Source organism: Myotis davidii, unplaced genomic scaffold (assembly GCF_000327345.1).
Source record: "Myotis davidii unplaced genomic scaffold, ASM32734v1 scaffold135, whole genome shotgun sequence".
NCBI classification, from domain to species: domain Eukaryota; kingdom Metazoa; phylum Chordata; class Mammalia; order Chiroptera; family Vespertilionidae; genus Myotis; species Myotis davidii.
Window position 1 is genome coordinate 350,590 of NW_006289813.1, and position 12,610 is coordinate 363,199.

The 12,610-nt window shown below is 39.1% G+C and overlaps 1 protein-coding gene across 5 annotated transcripts in view; it reads right to left on the reverse strand.

The window, feature by feature from the left end:
* Positions 1 to 887: 887 nt before the first annotated feature.
* The window catches only part of NAIP (NLR family, apoptosis inhibitory protein), a 41,516-nt gene continuing 29,793 nt past the window's right edge, over positions 888 to 12,610 (reverse strand). For 4 of the 5 annotated variants that reach the window (XM_015563032.1, XM_006762378.2, XM_015563034.1 and 1 more), the window contains 5 exons: positions 8,906 to 9,070; positions 7,386 to 7,538; positions 6,971 to 7,057; positions 3,934 to 4,098; positions 888 to 2,667 (listed from right to left, as the gene is read on the reverse strand). In XM_015563032.1, coding sequence (XP_015418518.1) covers positions 2,303 to 2,667; positions 3,934 to 4,098; positions 6,971 to 7,057; positions 7,386 to 7,538; positions 8,906 to 9,070 — 935 coding nt within the window. In that variant the 3' untranslated portion in view covers positions 888 to 2,302. Of the gene's footprint in view, positions 2,668 to 3,933; positions 4,099 to 6,970; positions 7,058 to 7,385; positions 7,539 to 8,905; positions 9,071 to 12,610 lie in introns of those variants that run through there. The other variant, XM_015563035.1, reaches the window with a different exon arrangement.

A 12,610-nucleotide genomic window follows, 5' to 3' on the forward strand; every position in this document is an offset into this window, starting at 1 on the left:
GGAAAGGGGTTAGGCAGAGTGAGATTGGAAGTGGGATGCCTTTCTAAAAAGAAAGGTCAGGAAACTTTATTGAGGTAACATTTGAGTAGAGTTCTGAAGGTAATGAGAGCCACTCACATAAATGAGGGAGAACCTCCCAGGCAAAGGAAATGACAAGTGCAAAGGCCCTAAGACCAGCATGTTTTGCATGTTCGGGAAGCAGCAAAGAAACCAGTGCAGCTGAGTGGAATTGAGCAAGGAGGAGAGATTAAAGAGAGGTAAGACAGGTAGTGAGGGGTCAGGTCATTTGTAGGCCATTGTAAGATCTTCAGCATTAACTTTGAGCTGGGAATCCATTGGAGGATTTTGAATCAAAGGTGTTGCATGATTGCATTTCTATGAAGAACCTTCTAACTGCTGTGTTGAAAATAGATCATAAGTTTTAAGGGAAGAAGCAGGCCAACCCGTTAGGACCAATGGGTAGTAGTGGTTGGAGCTCAGTGTATTTTGCAAATGGAGCTCAGGATTTGCCAATAGATATACAGGTGGAGTATGAAAGGTTTTGACCGAGGCAAGTGGAATATAATGAGATGGAGAAGTCTGAATAAATAGTACTTTGGTGGAAAGGAAGGACAGAAGTTGGGTTTGGGCATATGAAGTTTGAGATGCTCTTAATGGGAGTTGGATAAAAGTAGAGTTCAGAGGAGAGATCTGGACTAGAGATGAAAATTTAGAAGTTAGCCTAGATCAGCCATGGGCAAACTACGGCCCGCGGGCCGAATCCGGCCCGTTTGAAATGAATACAACTAAAAAAAAAAAGACCATACTCTTTTATGTAATGATGTTTACTTTGAATTTATATTAGTTCACACAAACACTCCATCCATGCTTTTGTTCCGGCCCTCTGGTCCAGTTTGAGAACCCATTGTGGCCCTCAAGTCAAAAAGTTTGCCCACCCCTGGCCTAGATACTGAATGTAAAGCCATTCAACAGCATAAGATAGCCAAGGAACTGCATTTAATAGAGATGGCAGAGGAAAACCTGGGTACTCCCAATGTTTAGAGATCATGTATGAGGAGAAGCAGTAAAGGAAACAGAACTCTCAGTGAATTAGAAGGGAAGTCTTGGAAATCAAATGAAGAAAATGTTTTGAGGAGGGAGTGATGGGCCACATCAAAGCTACTGATGGGTCAAATGCTCATAACAAAAGTAGGATGAGACTGAAGTATTCATTGAATTTAGCAATGTGGAGGTCATCAGTGACCCTCATAAGAGCTGTTTTGGTGGCCAAGAGGAGGTAAAATCCTGGTGGGAGGAAATGTAAGAAAGAAAACAGTATACATAAATAACTGAAAGCGGTGTATATAAACAACTCTTTAAAAGGATTTTGTGTTTTTTTATTATTTGTTAATTTGCATATTAGTACAATATAGCTTTACATTAGAAAGTTATTTTTCTAATCTTGTTTCAGTTGTGAATATGTATATAAATGTGCAAATTTTTCAGTATAGAATTTATTCCTTACTATGGGTCTTGGTTTTTAAAAAAGTTTGAAAAAATATGGAGTTAAAATAAGAAGGTGCAGGGAACGTTTAGAAAAGACGCTGAGGATATTAGGCAGGTTACTCATGTGGGCACAGTGGAAGGATTTTAGGAAGTTGGAGAGGTTGGGATATGTGAGAAAGGAAGAAGTTTAGAAACATAAAAGTGAGTGTCAGGGCATTTGAATCAAAAGCCTCTGAATTAGAGCATTTTCCTCTAAATCCTATTTCTTCTTCACATTGGCAGTGGATAAAGGGAAGGTACAAGTAAACTTGACTACACCAAAATTAAATATACAGAACAGATCCTACAAGGATTAGGGAATATCTCTTGGCCCACAAAAGACTCTTAAAGACTGTTAAAGTGAACTCTTGTTTCACCTATGTGTGAAACTGATTTAGTCCTTAAGTTAGTCATTTCATATATAACCTGAATTCTTCCACACTGTGACTTTTAGCTAGATCAGTGTACCTCCCTCCACCCTCTCCTTCTGGCTTTCTCTTTACCACAGTTAGCCTGAAAACCTGATGCTAATGCTGGACTATGGAGGGTTAGATGTATAAACTTTAGTTGGGAAGGTCATTGAGAGACTTCAAAGATACTGGTAATACTGTTTCTTAAGCTCAATGGTGGGCATGCAGGGTGTTATTTTTTTTACATGCCTTACATGTTTTATAACTATTATTTTGCCTGCAATATTTAGTAAAATGTTTTTGGATGATTAGGTTTTTAGAATTGTTGACAAAATTTTTCTTGATTCAGTAGTTTTTAGCTAAATCTTCTATTCCTGGATGATTGGAGAGAATGGCAATCTCCATTTCCAATGAATATTGAAGAGTTTAGATTGAGGGTGTTTTTCTTTTGTCGCAGTAAGCAGTGTGATGTCTTCTGCATCCAGGAGCCAGCCTAACATGTCGATTGTGGTGAGACTTGGCAGCCGTAACATACATTGACTCAAGGACTTCACTGTGGTGGCCTGAGCTCTGATACATTCAGTGTAATGCCTGGAAATTGTCAACTCTTGCAAGTTTGGCAAGTTGTCCAATACTTGAAAGAAATTTCTATATCCTTCTTCTGTAATCTTGTGATTCAGTGAAAGGTCTAAGTTCTCAAGTTTCTGGAAACCTCCACTGATTGCTACTTTGGCTGTAAAAGCAAAATATTTATGAAATGGGAATCATAAGACTTTTGTTTCAATAATGATCGACTAGATTATTTGAACCAACCTCCTTTCTCATCACCACTGGAAATAGAAAATGCCAATACATACATACATACATACATACATATATTTATGCACACATATATACATATAAATCGGGGGTGAGGAACCTTTTTCACCAAGGGCTATTTGGATATTTATAACATCACTCATGTACCATATACAATTATCATCTTAAAAATTATCCTGCTATATTTGGTCAAACAATTAACTATTCCCTAATGGCTTGGAAGGGCCAGACCAAATGATTTCATGGGCCATATACAGCCCACAGGCCAGACATTCCCCATCCCTCCTCTAAAATCAATAAAAACATAAAAAATTTGCCCTAGCAGGTTTGGCTTAGTGGATAGAGCATCGGCCAGCAAACAAAGGTCCCAGGTTTGATTCCGGTCAAGGGCACATGCCTGGGTTGTGGGCTCAGTCCCCAGTGGGGGACTTATGGGAGGCGGCCGATCCATGATTCTCTCTTATCATGGATGTTTCTATCTCTCTCTTCCTCTTCCTTCCTCTCTGAAATCAATAAAAATATATTTTAAAAAAACACAAATGTATTTTTAAAATTTTTTTTTTAAAAACACAGACTTGAGAGCTTGTATAGTCTCAAATGGGAGGACATGTTTAACTTCCAAATCTGACCAGGACATTAGAGGGAACAAACAATAAAAGAGATAATGAAGTGGATTGAACATTTTTAGAGAGAGAAAAATCTGTATAGACATTTTTTTAAAGTATTTTTTTACTGATTTCAGAGAAGAAGGGGAGATAGAAACATCAATGATGAGAGAGAATCATTGATCGGCCACCTCCTGCATGCCACTAGAGATTGTGCCTGCAACCAGGGCATGTGCCATAGGTTGACGCTCAAACCATTAAGCCACGCCGGCCGGGCAACTGTATAGACATTTTGAAGCAGAAAACTTGAGTAATATCACTGGCTTCATGCAAGCTGAAACGTTTTTTAAATCCTCACCTGAGGACATGTTTATTGGTTTGAAAGAGGAAGAGAGAAGGAGGGAGGGCAAGAGAGAGAAAGATGGGCTGCCTCCCATACTCACCCTGATTGAGGATTGAGCTGCACCTTGACTGGAAACTGAACCCACAGTCTTTTTGGTGTACAGGACAATGTTCCAACCAACTGAGCCACCCATCCAGGGCAAGGTGAAACATTTTATCGGAGGGTAACTCACCAATTTCCATTACACTGTCATCATTTAAAGTCTTGAAAAATGAGAGAACTCGGAGACATCGAAGATGCTGACACTGCTGGATGATCAGTTTGGCCACCTGATGAATCCCATCCCCATTAGGAAGGATCAATTCTTCCAGACTGCTAAGAGAACCTAAAGTGTGGGCTATCAGAAGACCAAAAAAAAAAGCTTTTTCATACTGTGTTCTCAAACAGTGGTCTCTAGCCTCAAAATCATGCACAGTCCAAAAGGCCCCATTGTAGCATAGAGACTGTTCCTCTTCCTCTCCAAAGACAAGAGAAAGCGGTCAGCCTACACCTTGATCATTTTTTTTAAATATTTTTTTTATTGATTTCAGATAAGGGAGAGGGAGAGAGATAGAAACATCAATGAGAGGGAATCACTGACCCGCTGCCTCCTACATGACCCCTACTGGGGATCGAGCCCGCAACCCGAGCATGTGCCCTTGACCAGAATCGAACCTGGGACCCTTCAATCCACAAGCCGATGCTCTATCCACTGAGCCAAACTAGCTAGGGCCACCTTGATCTTCATTACAACGTCGAGACAACCATTTTTTCACCCTCCCCAGTCTTTCCTGCACTGAAGTGCAGAATACCTATCACATACCCATTTCCTCTTTTAGACTGAAGCTACCCTGGCATCCTGGATACTCTCCTAGCTCCTAAAGGCCTTCTGCCCCCTTTCAGTCTCACCTCCTGCTATTATCTCAGTGATTTTTCCCTCTGCCTTACAGCACTAAAGCCTCACAATCCACCACTCTATCTTTCCTTTTCCTTTTCACTTTGATTCCATCCTTAACATGGTACATTATAGATTACTTGATCCCTAAAAAGTTCTCTACTTCTGAGGCGTCACACCTGGAGATGTTTTGAACACTTTCTACCTTAAAACAATGTCCCAGGCCCTGATCAGATGGCTCAGTTGGTTGGAGTGTTGTCCTGGTACACTGAAAGGTTGGGAATTTAGTTCCCAGTCAGGGCCCATACCCAGGTTGCAGGTTTGATCTCCGGTTGGGGTGTGTACAGGAGGCAACCAATGTTTCTCACATTGATGTTTCTCTTCCTCTCTAAAATCAGCGAAAAGCATATCCTCAAGTGAGGATTTAAAAAAAAAAATGTTCCAGCCTTTGCTTTCACTGTCCCAGTAGCCATTTCTACAAGAACTTGTGTTCCTTTTTGGGAAGCCAATATTCAGAAATCAAGATCTGGGCATCTGTTGTGCTCATTGCTATTAAGGTATTTTCTAGAGTCTCAGTTGACTGAGCTTAGAAATATAAATGTGTGTGTACAGAAATATATAGATAAATGGATATCTATATCTGTGTATACGTTGATCTGTTTATGTGAATAGGATAAAACTATGAGTTCAGTCCATCTGGTGCGGCTCAGTGGTTGAGTGTGGACCTATGAACCAAGAGGTCACCGGTTCAATTCCAAATTAGGGCACATGCTCGAGTTGCAGGCTCAATCTTCAGTGTGGGGCATGCAGGAGACAAATGATCAATGATTCTCATCGATGTTTCTAGCTTTCCCTCTCGCTTCCTCTGTCTATAAAATCAATAAAAACGCTTTGTAAAAAAACACCATGGGTTCACACCAATATTTCCAAATCTAATTTAATACCTCAGAGTTCTTTCTAACCTACCCTTTCAATATTTATAAATTCCTTCTCTAACAGTGAGGAAACTTGGCTCTTACTATACTGAGCGTATTTGTTTAATCAACCTGTTGTCTACACCAGGCACTTCCTTGACCCCTGATCCTGCCTCTGCCCCATTCAGCCCTCCTGCTCTTCCCCTCCCCACATGGCTGCCTCCAAAGGAAGAAAGAGGAGGAGATCCAAGTGATCCCTAAGCATGCTAAAGTTTAAAAGGAGCTAACTGTTCACTTCATATCTCCACTGACTCACCTTATGTTTTCCTGAGTTAAAAAGACATAATCCCCAAATACAGTCGCTTATGCTAAGTCCCATGTCACCAAACCAAGACTTCAGCTTTCAGCTCTCCTAGGAATAGCATCTTAAACCAGGTGATCAGGAATCATCTGAGCAGCACTGGTTAGGTTACCAACCTTTAGAACTCTGCCATCCCCCTAAAGCAGTGGTTCTCAACCTGTAGGTTGCGACCCCTTTGGGGGTCGAACGACCCTTTCACAGGGTTCACCTAAGACCATTGGAAAACACATATATAATTACATACTGTTTTTGTGATTAATCACTATGCTTTAATTATGTTCAATTTGTAACAAAATACATCCTGCATATCAGATATTTACATTACGATTCATAACAGTAGCAAAATTACAGTTATGAAGTAGCAACAAAAATAATTTTATGGTTGGGGGTCACCACAACATGAGGAACTGTATTAAAGGGTTGCGGCATTAGGAAGATTGAGAACCACTGCCCTAAAGGAAATTATCCTTGCAATCACCAACCAACACTTTTACCTGGTATAACTTCTCGTTCCTGCTCTCTTCTGCCTATAAAAGTCATTCTGTGTAGCTCCTCAGAGCTCCTTTCTTAACATGTCTGCTAAACAGGATGTTCCCCAATTCAAATCCATTTTTACTTAAATAAACTTAAAATTGTTAATATGCCTCAGTTTGTTTTTTCCCGATCAGCATACATTATTTTTGTAATCATAAAAAAAATGAAAAAGTAATTAAGCTCTTTTTATAGCTAGTCATTTTGTTAAATCTGGGTTTTCATATATTGAGTTTTCTTAACCTTAAAAGATAGTTTTATCTATATCCCAGAAACTTAAAACAACAGACTTAACATGTTTGGAATGGGTACCTGCCAATGAAATTGCATAGTGGTGTAACGACCCATAAGGCACTCTGAGAATAATCAAGGCATGTGAGGGTAAAAGTTGAGCAGCCCTGTCCCTTCCTCCTAATTAGCCAGGTAGTTAATACATATTATGATTTGTTGTAGGTAATGCAAAATAGATGGAAGGATTTGGGAGGAAGAGAATAAAGAATAAGTAAAAGGCACTGTTTTGTATACATACCAAATTTTTCAGATGTTTCCTTATGGGGAAATTCTTGGAATTTAAGATCTAATATCTTCAGAGAAATAAAATTTGTCAGAATGGTGACTATAAAAGGGAAAATAAAAATCTAGTTATGTCAGTTACAACTCATATATCAAAAAGTAATGTGATTAAAGAATACTTTTAAAGTGATAGAAAATAATACAGTAATTCAGATAGAATTAATTAGTATGACTAAATAGGTAAGTCTTTGTGCAGGAATAATCCTGATAACTAGAAATATTTAAACTTTTAGAAACAAATACAACTTATTTGATAACTCATTTAAGATCATATATCTATTACAATAGTTCTTTGGCATCAATTGCATATTTAAAATTTGGCTATTTTTAAAAACTGCCTTAAACCAAAATTTTAAAATTGTAACTCTTACCAAATGGGATGGGTTTAAAAAATGCTCCAGAAAACTTAATTTCTTTGAGTTTCTTGCAGGAAGCGAGTACAGTCAAGAGAGACTCAAAATCCGAAAAAAAATTACATTGCAGATGGAAAACATTAAGGTTTGGAGAATTCTCAATTAATTTAACTGTAAAATATAAAGGATTTAAGAAATTAGGGAAGAATGCAAATTTCTATCAGGATTAGTCACATATTTTGTTATTTTGGTTCAACAATCTTGAATTAAAACAAAGCACCACAATGTAATGAACCATGAATCAAGCCGCTGAGGTTCAGGTTCTGCAATTAACTAGTGAGCTATGTGAACTTGAACTGAGCCTCTCTGGGGATCAGCTTTCTGTAAAAGAAGGGCATTGGCTCAGTAAAGTCACTTTCAGCTTTATTTCTTTTCTTTTTTTTTCACCTTCAGCTTTAATATCTTAATGCTTCTGAGTGTGCACATGACATTTACACAATAGGAATACTATACAAAGAAACAAAAGCAATGACAACTCTGAAACAAAAATCTAAATTTGATGCATAAATTGCTAACGGATTTAAGAAAATAACTTCTTCCTGCTTCAGCTCAGTGAATTCTTTTGCATGCCACTCTGCATGTCAGTTCCATAGAGATTTACATTTCCTTAATCTTTAGTGTTCCGTCTTTACTGAACTAAGGAATTGATGATGCCTAAGTCATTTTGCTAAATGATGTATTTAAGAAAGGTGGTTGTACATGTCCATTAACCATGAGCATAGGCTGGTGAAATGAAATGCTTCCAATTGCTACCAATCAGCATACGTCCACCTAATTTGGCAGGTATCTGTAACTTTAAAACAAAATAAAAGAACTCTACAAATTATTTTGCAGAGACAGTATACCAGTGGTTAAAGCTCAGCCTTGCCCTAACCGGTTTGGCTTGGTGGATAGAGCATCAGCCTGCGGACTCAGGGCTCCCAGGTTCGATTCCGGTCAAGGGCATGTACCTTGGTTGCGGGCACACCCCCAGTGGGGAGTGTGTGGGAGGCAGCTGATCCATGTTTCTCTCTCATCGATGTTTTTAACTCTCTATCCCTCTCCCTTCCTCTCTCTAAAAAATCAATAAAATAGATATTTTTTAAAAGCTCAGCCTTGGTAGTAGTTAGAATTCCTGTGTTTGAATCACAGGCTACCATTTCCTTAGTTGGGGTGAACTTGAGCAATTACCTCTTCATACCTCAATTTCCCAGCTGTAAAATGAGAATAACAGTATTTTACCTCTTGAATGGATATGAAGGTTAAATGATCTCATATTTGTAAAGTGCTTGTAATAATTTCCTAGCATGTAGTAAGGGCTCAATAATTACAAATAATTCTCTATTCTCTTAATGAGAAAGTGCTATTCCCCCAATTTACCATGGATACAGGCTTTACCCTTAGGTCCACAGAAGCTTTTACTCTTAAATGAATGAATCATTGGCCAAGTAGCTCTACCAAGTGATGTAAGAACAAGTAAGTCAATGTGCCATCCTTACCTATTTTAGAAGGACCATTCTCAGCGGAAATTTCAATCAATAATTTCTCCATATTGTGGAGTTTTAGGAATTCTTCAGGAATAACTGAAAAAACATTTTTTTTGTCCATATTCACAGACAATTCTTTCAGGCATGGGAACTTGTCCAAATTAGGAAAGAGTTGATCTAGAAAACAGCACACAGTTTCCCGTTATTTATGTAAAGAGTTCCAAAATGGCAAATTTGGAACTGTCATTTTGATTCATCACACTATTTTCACATGAAAAGTTTTCACATACTGTTACTGGAGAAAAACGTGTCTAACCCCCTTGTTAAGGGGGGGGGGGGGGGCCTTGCCATATGCCAAGAAACGGATTTTCTCAGACTTGCACAGGAGGATGCAATATGGCAGAAAACTTTATTTCCGAGGAATTGTATCCCTGAGTTTCCAAAGCCCTATTTCACTCAGAGATGTAGCTGGAGTTTCAGTAGGGCTAAAATCAGAGCCGGTATCCAGAGTTATAGTTCCATGTTGCAGCTGGGCCCAATACAACAATTAGGCTAGCAGAAACGGATTTTCTCAGACTTGCACAGGAGGATGCAATATGGCAGAAAACTTTATTTCCGAGGAATTGTATCCCTGAGTTTCCAAAGCCCTATTTCACTCAGAAGTGTAGCTGGAGTTTCAGTAGGGCTAAAATCAGAGCCGGTATCCAGAGTTATAGTTCCATGTTGCAGCTGGGCCCAATACAACAATTAGGCTAGCAGCAGTCCATTAGTTCATTAGTCCACCGTGTGTGTGGGCCACTTAGGAGAATGCCAGGAAGCCAAGCATGAGCCAAGTGTGCCAAGAGGAACCACGAGAGTGAACTCCTTTATTCAGGGGATTAAATATCCCAAATTTCCAAGCACTTACAGTGGCCACACCCATTCTGGCCAACCATCTCTCTCTCCAGGTGTGACTGACAGACAAACCCCTTCCCTCTGTCATCCCAACCTTACTGGGCATGCGTCTATCTTCCCTTTGTTGGATCTCTCCCCAGTGTTCTTTAGGGCACATGCTTATAATGTCTGGTCTTCTCCTTGCTCCTTTCCAATTTTTTATAACTAGCTAATTACAAGGTGTCAATACCATAAAACATTCTTTTCTAGAAAGTACATATATGAATATACTGCTTTACGCAGCACTTATTGATTACTGTGTGGGAAGCCTTGTGCTACTGTCCAGATTCACAAAAATAAGACCTTGTCTCAACAAATACAATTGGATTTCCACATGCAAAAGAATGAAGTTGGACCCCCTACCTCCCAGCACCATATACAAAATTAACTCAAAATGGACATCACTGAGACATTGAAAAGACAACCTACAGTATAAGAGAAAATATTTTCAAACCATACATCCAATAAGGATTTAATATCCAGAATATACAAAGAACTACAACTCAGAACTAAAAGGCAATACAATTAGCCCTGGCTGGTTTGGCTCAGGGGATAGAGCATCAGCCTGCAGACTGGAGGGTCCTGGGTTCAATTCCAGTCAAGGGCAATGCTCAGGTTGCAGGCTTGATCCCCAGTAGGGGTGTGTGCAGGAGGGAGCCAATCAATGATTCTCATCATTGATGTTTCTATCTCTATCTCCCTCTCCCTTCCTCTCTCTGAAATCAATAAAAAAAATGTAATGATGTTATAAAAAAATAAAATAAAAGGCAATACAATTAAAAAATGGGCAAGGGCCCTGACCGGTTTGGCTCAGTAGATAGAGCGTCGGCCTGTGGACTGAAGGGTTCCGGGTTCGATTCTAGTCAAGAGCATGTACCGTGGTTGTGGGCACATCCCCAGTAGGGGGTGTGCAGGAGGCAACTGATCAATGTTTCTCTCTCATCGATGTTTCTAACTCTCTCCCTCTCCCTTTCTCCCTGTAAAAAAATCAATAAAAAATATATATATTTTAAATGGGCAAAGGACTTACTAGACATGTCTTCCCAAAAAAGACACAAGCCGCCAATAAATAAGCAAATGAAAATATGCACAAACCATTAGTCATTAGGGAAATGCAAATCAAAACCACAATGAAATACCTCTTCACACCTACTAGGATGCCTTTATAATAAAAAAAAATTTTTTTGATGAGGATGTGGAGAAATTGGAGCCACCCTCCCCTGTGCCCCATGCCCTGCCCTGTACATTGCTCATGAAAATGTAAAATGGTACAGCCATGTCTGGCCAGTGTGGCTCAGTGGTTGAGCATTGACCTATAAACCAGGAAGTCACGGTTCCATTCCTGGTCAGGGCACATACCCAGGTTGCAGGTCAATCCCCGGTAGGAAGCATGCTGGAGGCAGCTGATCAATGATTCTCATCATTGATGTTTCTATGTCTCCCTCTCACTTCTCTGAAATCAATAAAAATATTTTTTTTAAAATAAAATAAAAATGGTGCAACCACTCTGGAAAATTAAGAGATTTGGAGATTTCTCAAAAATTAAGTAAAATTACTATTTGCCTTAGCCCGTTTGGGTCAGTTGTTAGATCGCCGGCCCATGATTAAAGGGTCCTGGGTTTTGTTCAAGTCAAGGGAACGAACCTTAGCTGCAGGCTCAATCCCCACCCCTGGTTGGGGTGCATGTAGGAGGCAACCAGTCGGTGTGTCTCTCTAGTGTTGATGTTTCTCTGTCTCCCCATCCCACTCTATAAAAATCAATGGAAAAAATATCCTGTGGTGAGGATTAACAAACAACAAAAACAAAATTACTATTATTAATATGATGCAGCAATTCCATTTCTAAGTATATATCTAAAAGAATTGAAAGCAGGGTCTCAAAGAGATATATGTACACCCATATTCATAGCAGCATGACTTACAATAGCCAGAAGAAATAATACAAAGCAAAGCACACCTAGACATGTAGCAAACTGTTGAAAAACCAAAGCCACAAGAGCAAAAAGTAGAAATGGAAAAAAAATTTAAATATTATTTACACAAGTATTAAAAAACACAAGTACCTAGGAATAAATTTAATGAAAGAAACAGAAAGCCTACACTGAAAACTTGCAAACATTACTTAAAGCAGTGAAAGGAGACACAAATAAGTGGGAGATATTATTTCCCATTTATTTTCCAGACAGTACAGTGTAAGCTCTTCCTTCCACTTAGCAGATAGGGTGAGGGCAATCCTCAGGCATCATCTTTACGTACAGATCATTATTTTACTAATAAGTAATTTGTGTCTGCTTATTAACTTATTTTTATCTGAGTTGTTTGAAATTAGTTAATTTTCATTAATTTTTATCTGAGCTGTTTGAAAAACATTTTTTTAGAAGCTATACACACACACACACATATATACACACATATATATATATGCTTTTATTTTTTAAATATATTTTATTGATTTTTTACAGAGAGGAAGGGAGAGGGATAGAGAGTTAGAAACATTGACGAGAGAGAATCTTCGATCAGCTGCCTCCTGTACATCCCCAACTGGGGATGTGCCCGCAACCAAGGTACATGCCCCTGACTGGAATTGAACCTGGGACCCATCAGTCCACAGGCCGACGCTCTCTTCACTGAGCCAAACTGGTTAGGGTTATGCTTTTATTTATTTTTTTCTTTAATATATTTTATTGAGTTTTTACAGAGAGGAAAGGAGAGAGATAGAGAGTTAGAAACATCGATGAGAGAGAAACATCGACCAGCTGCCTCCTCTCTCCCTGAGCGCCCCTG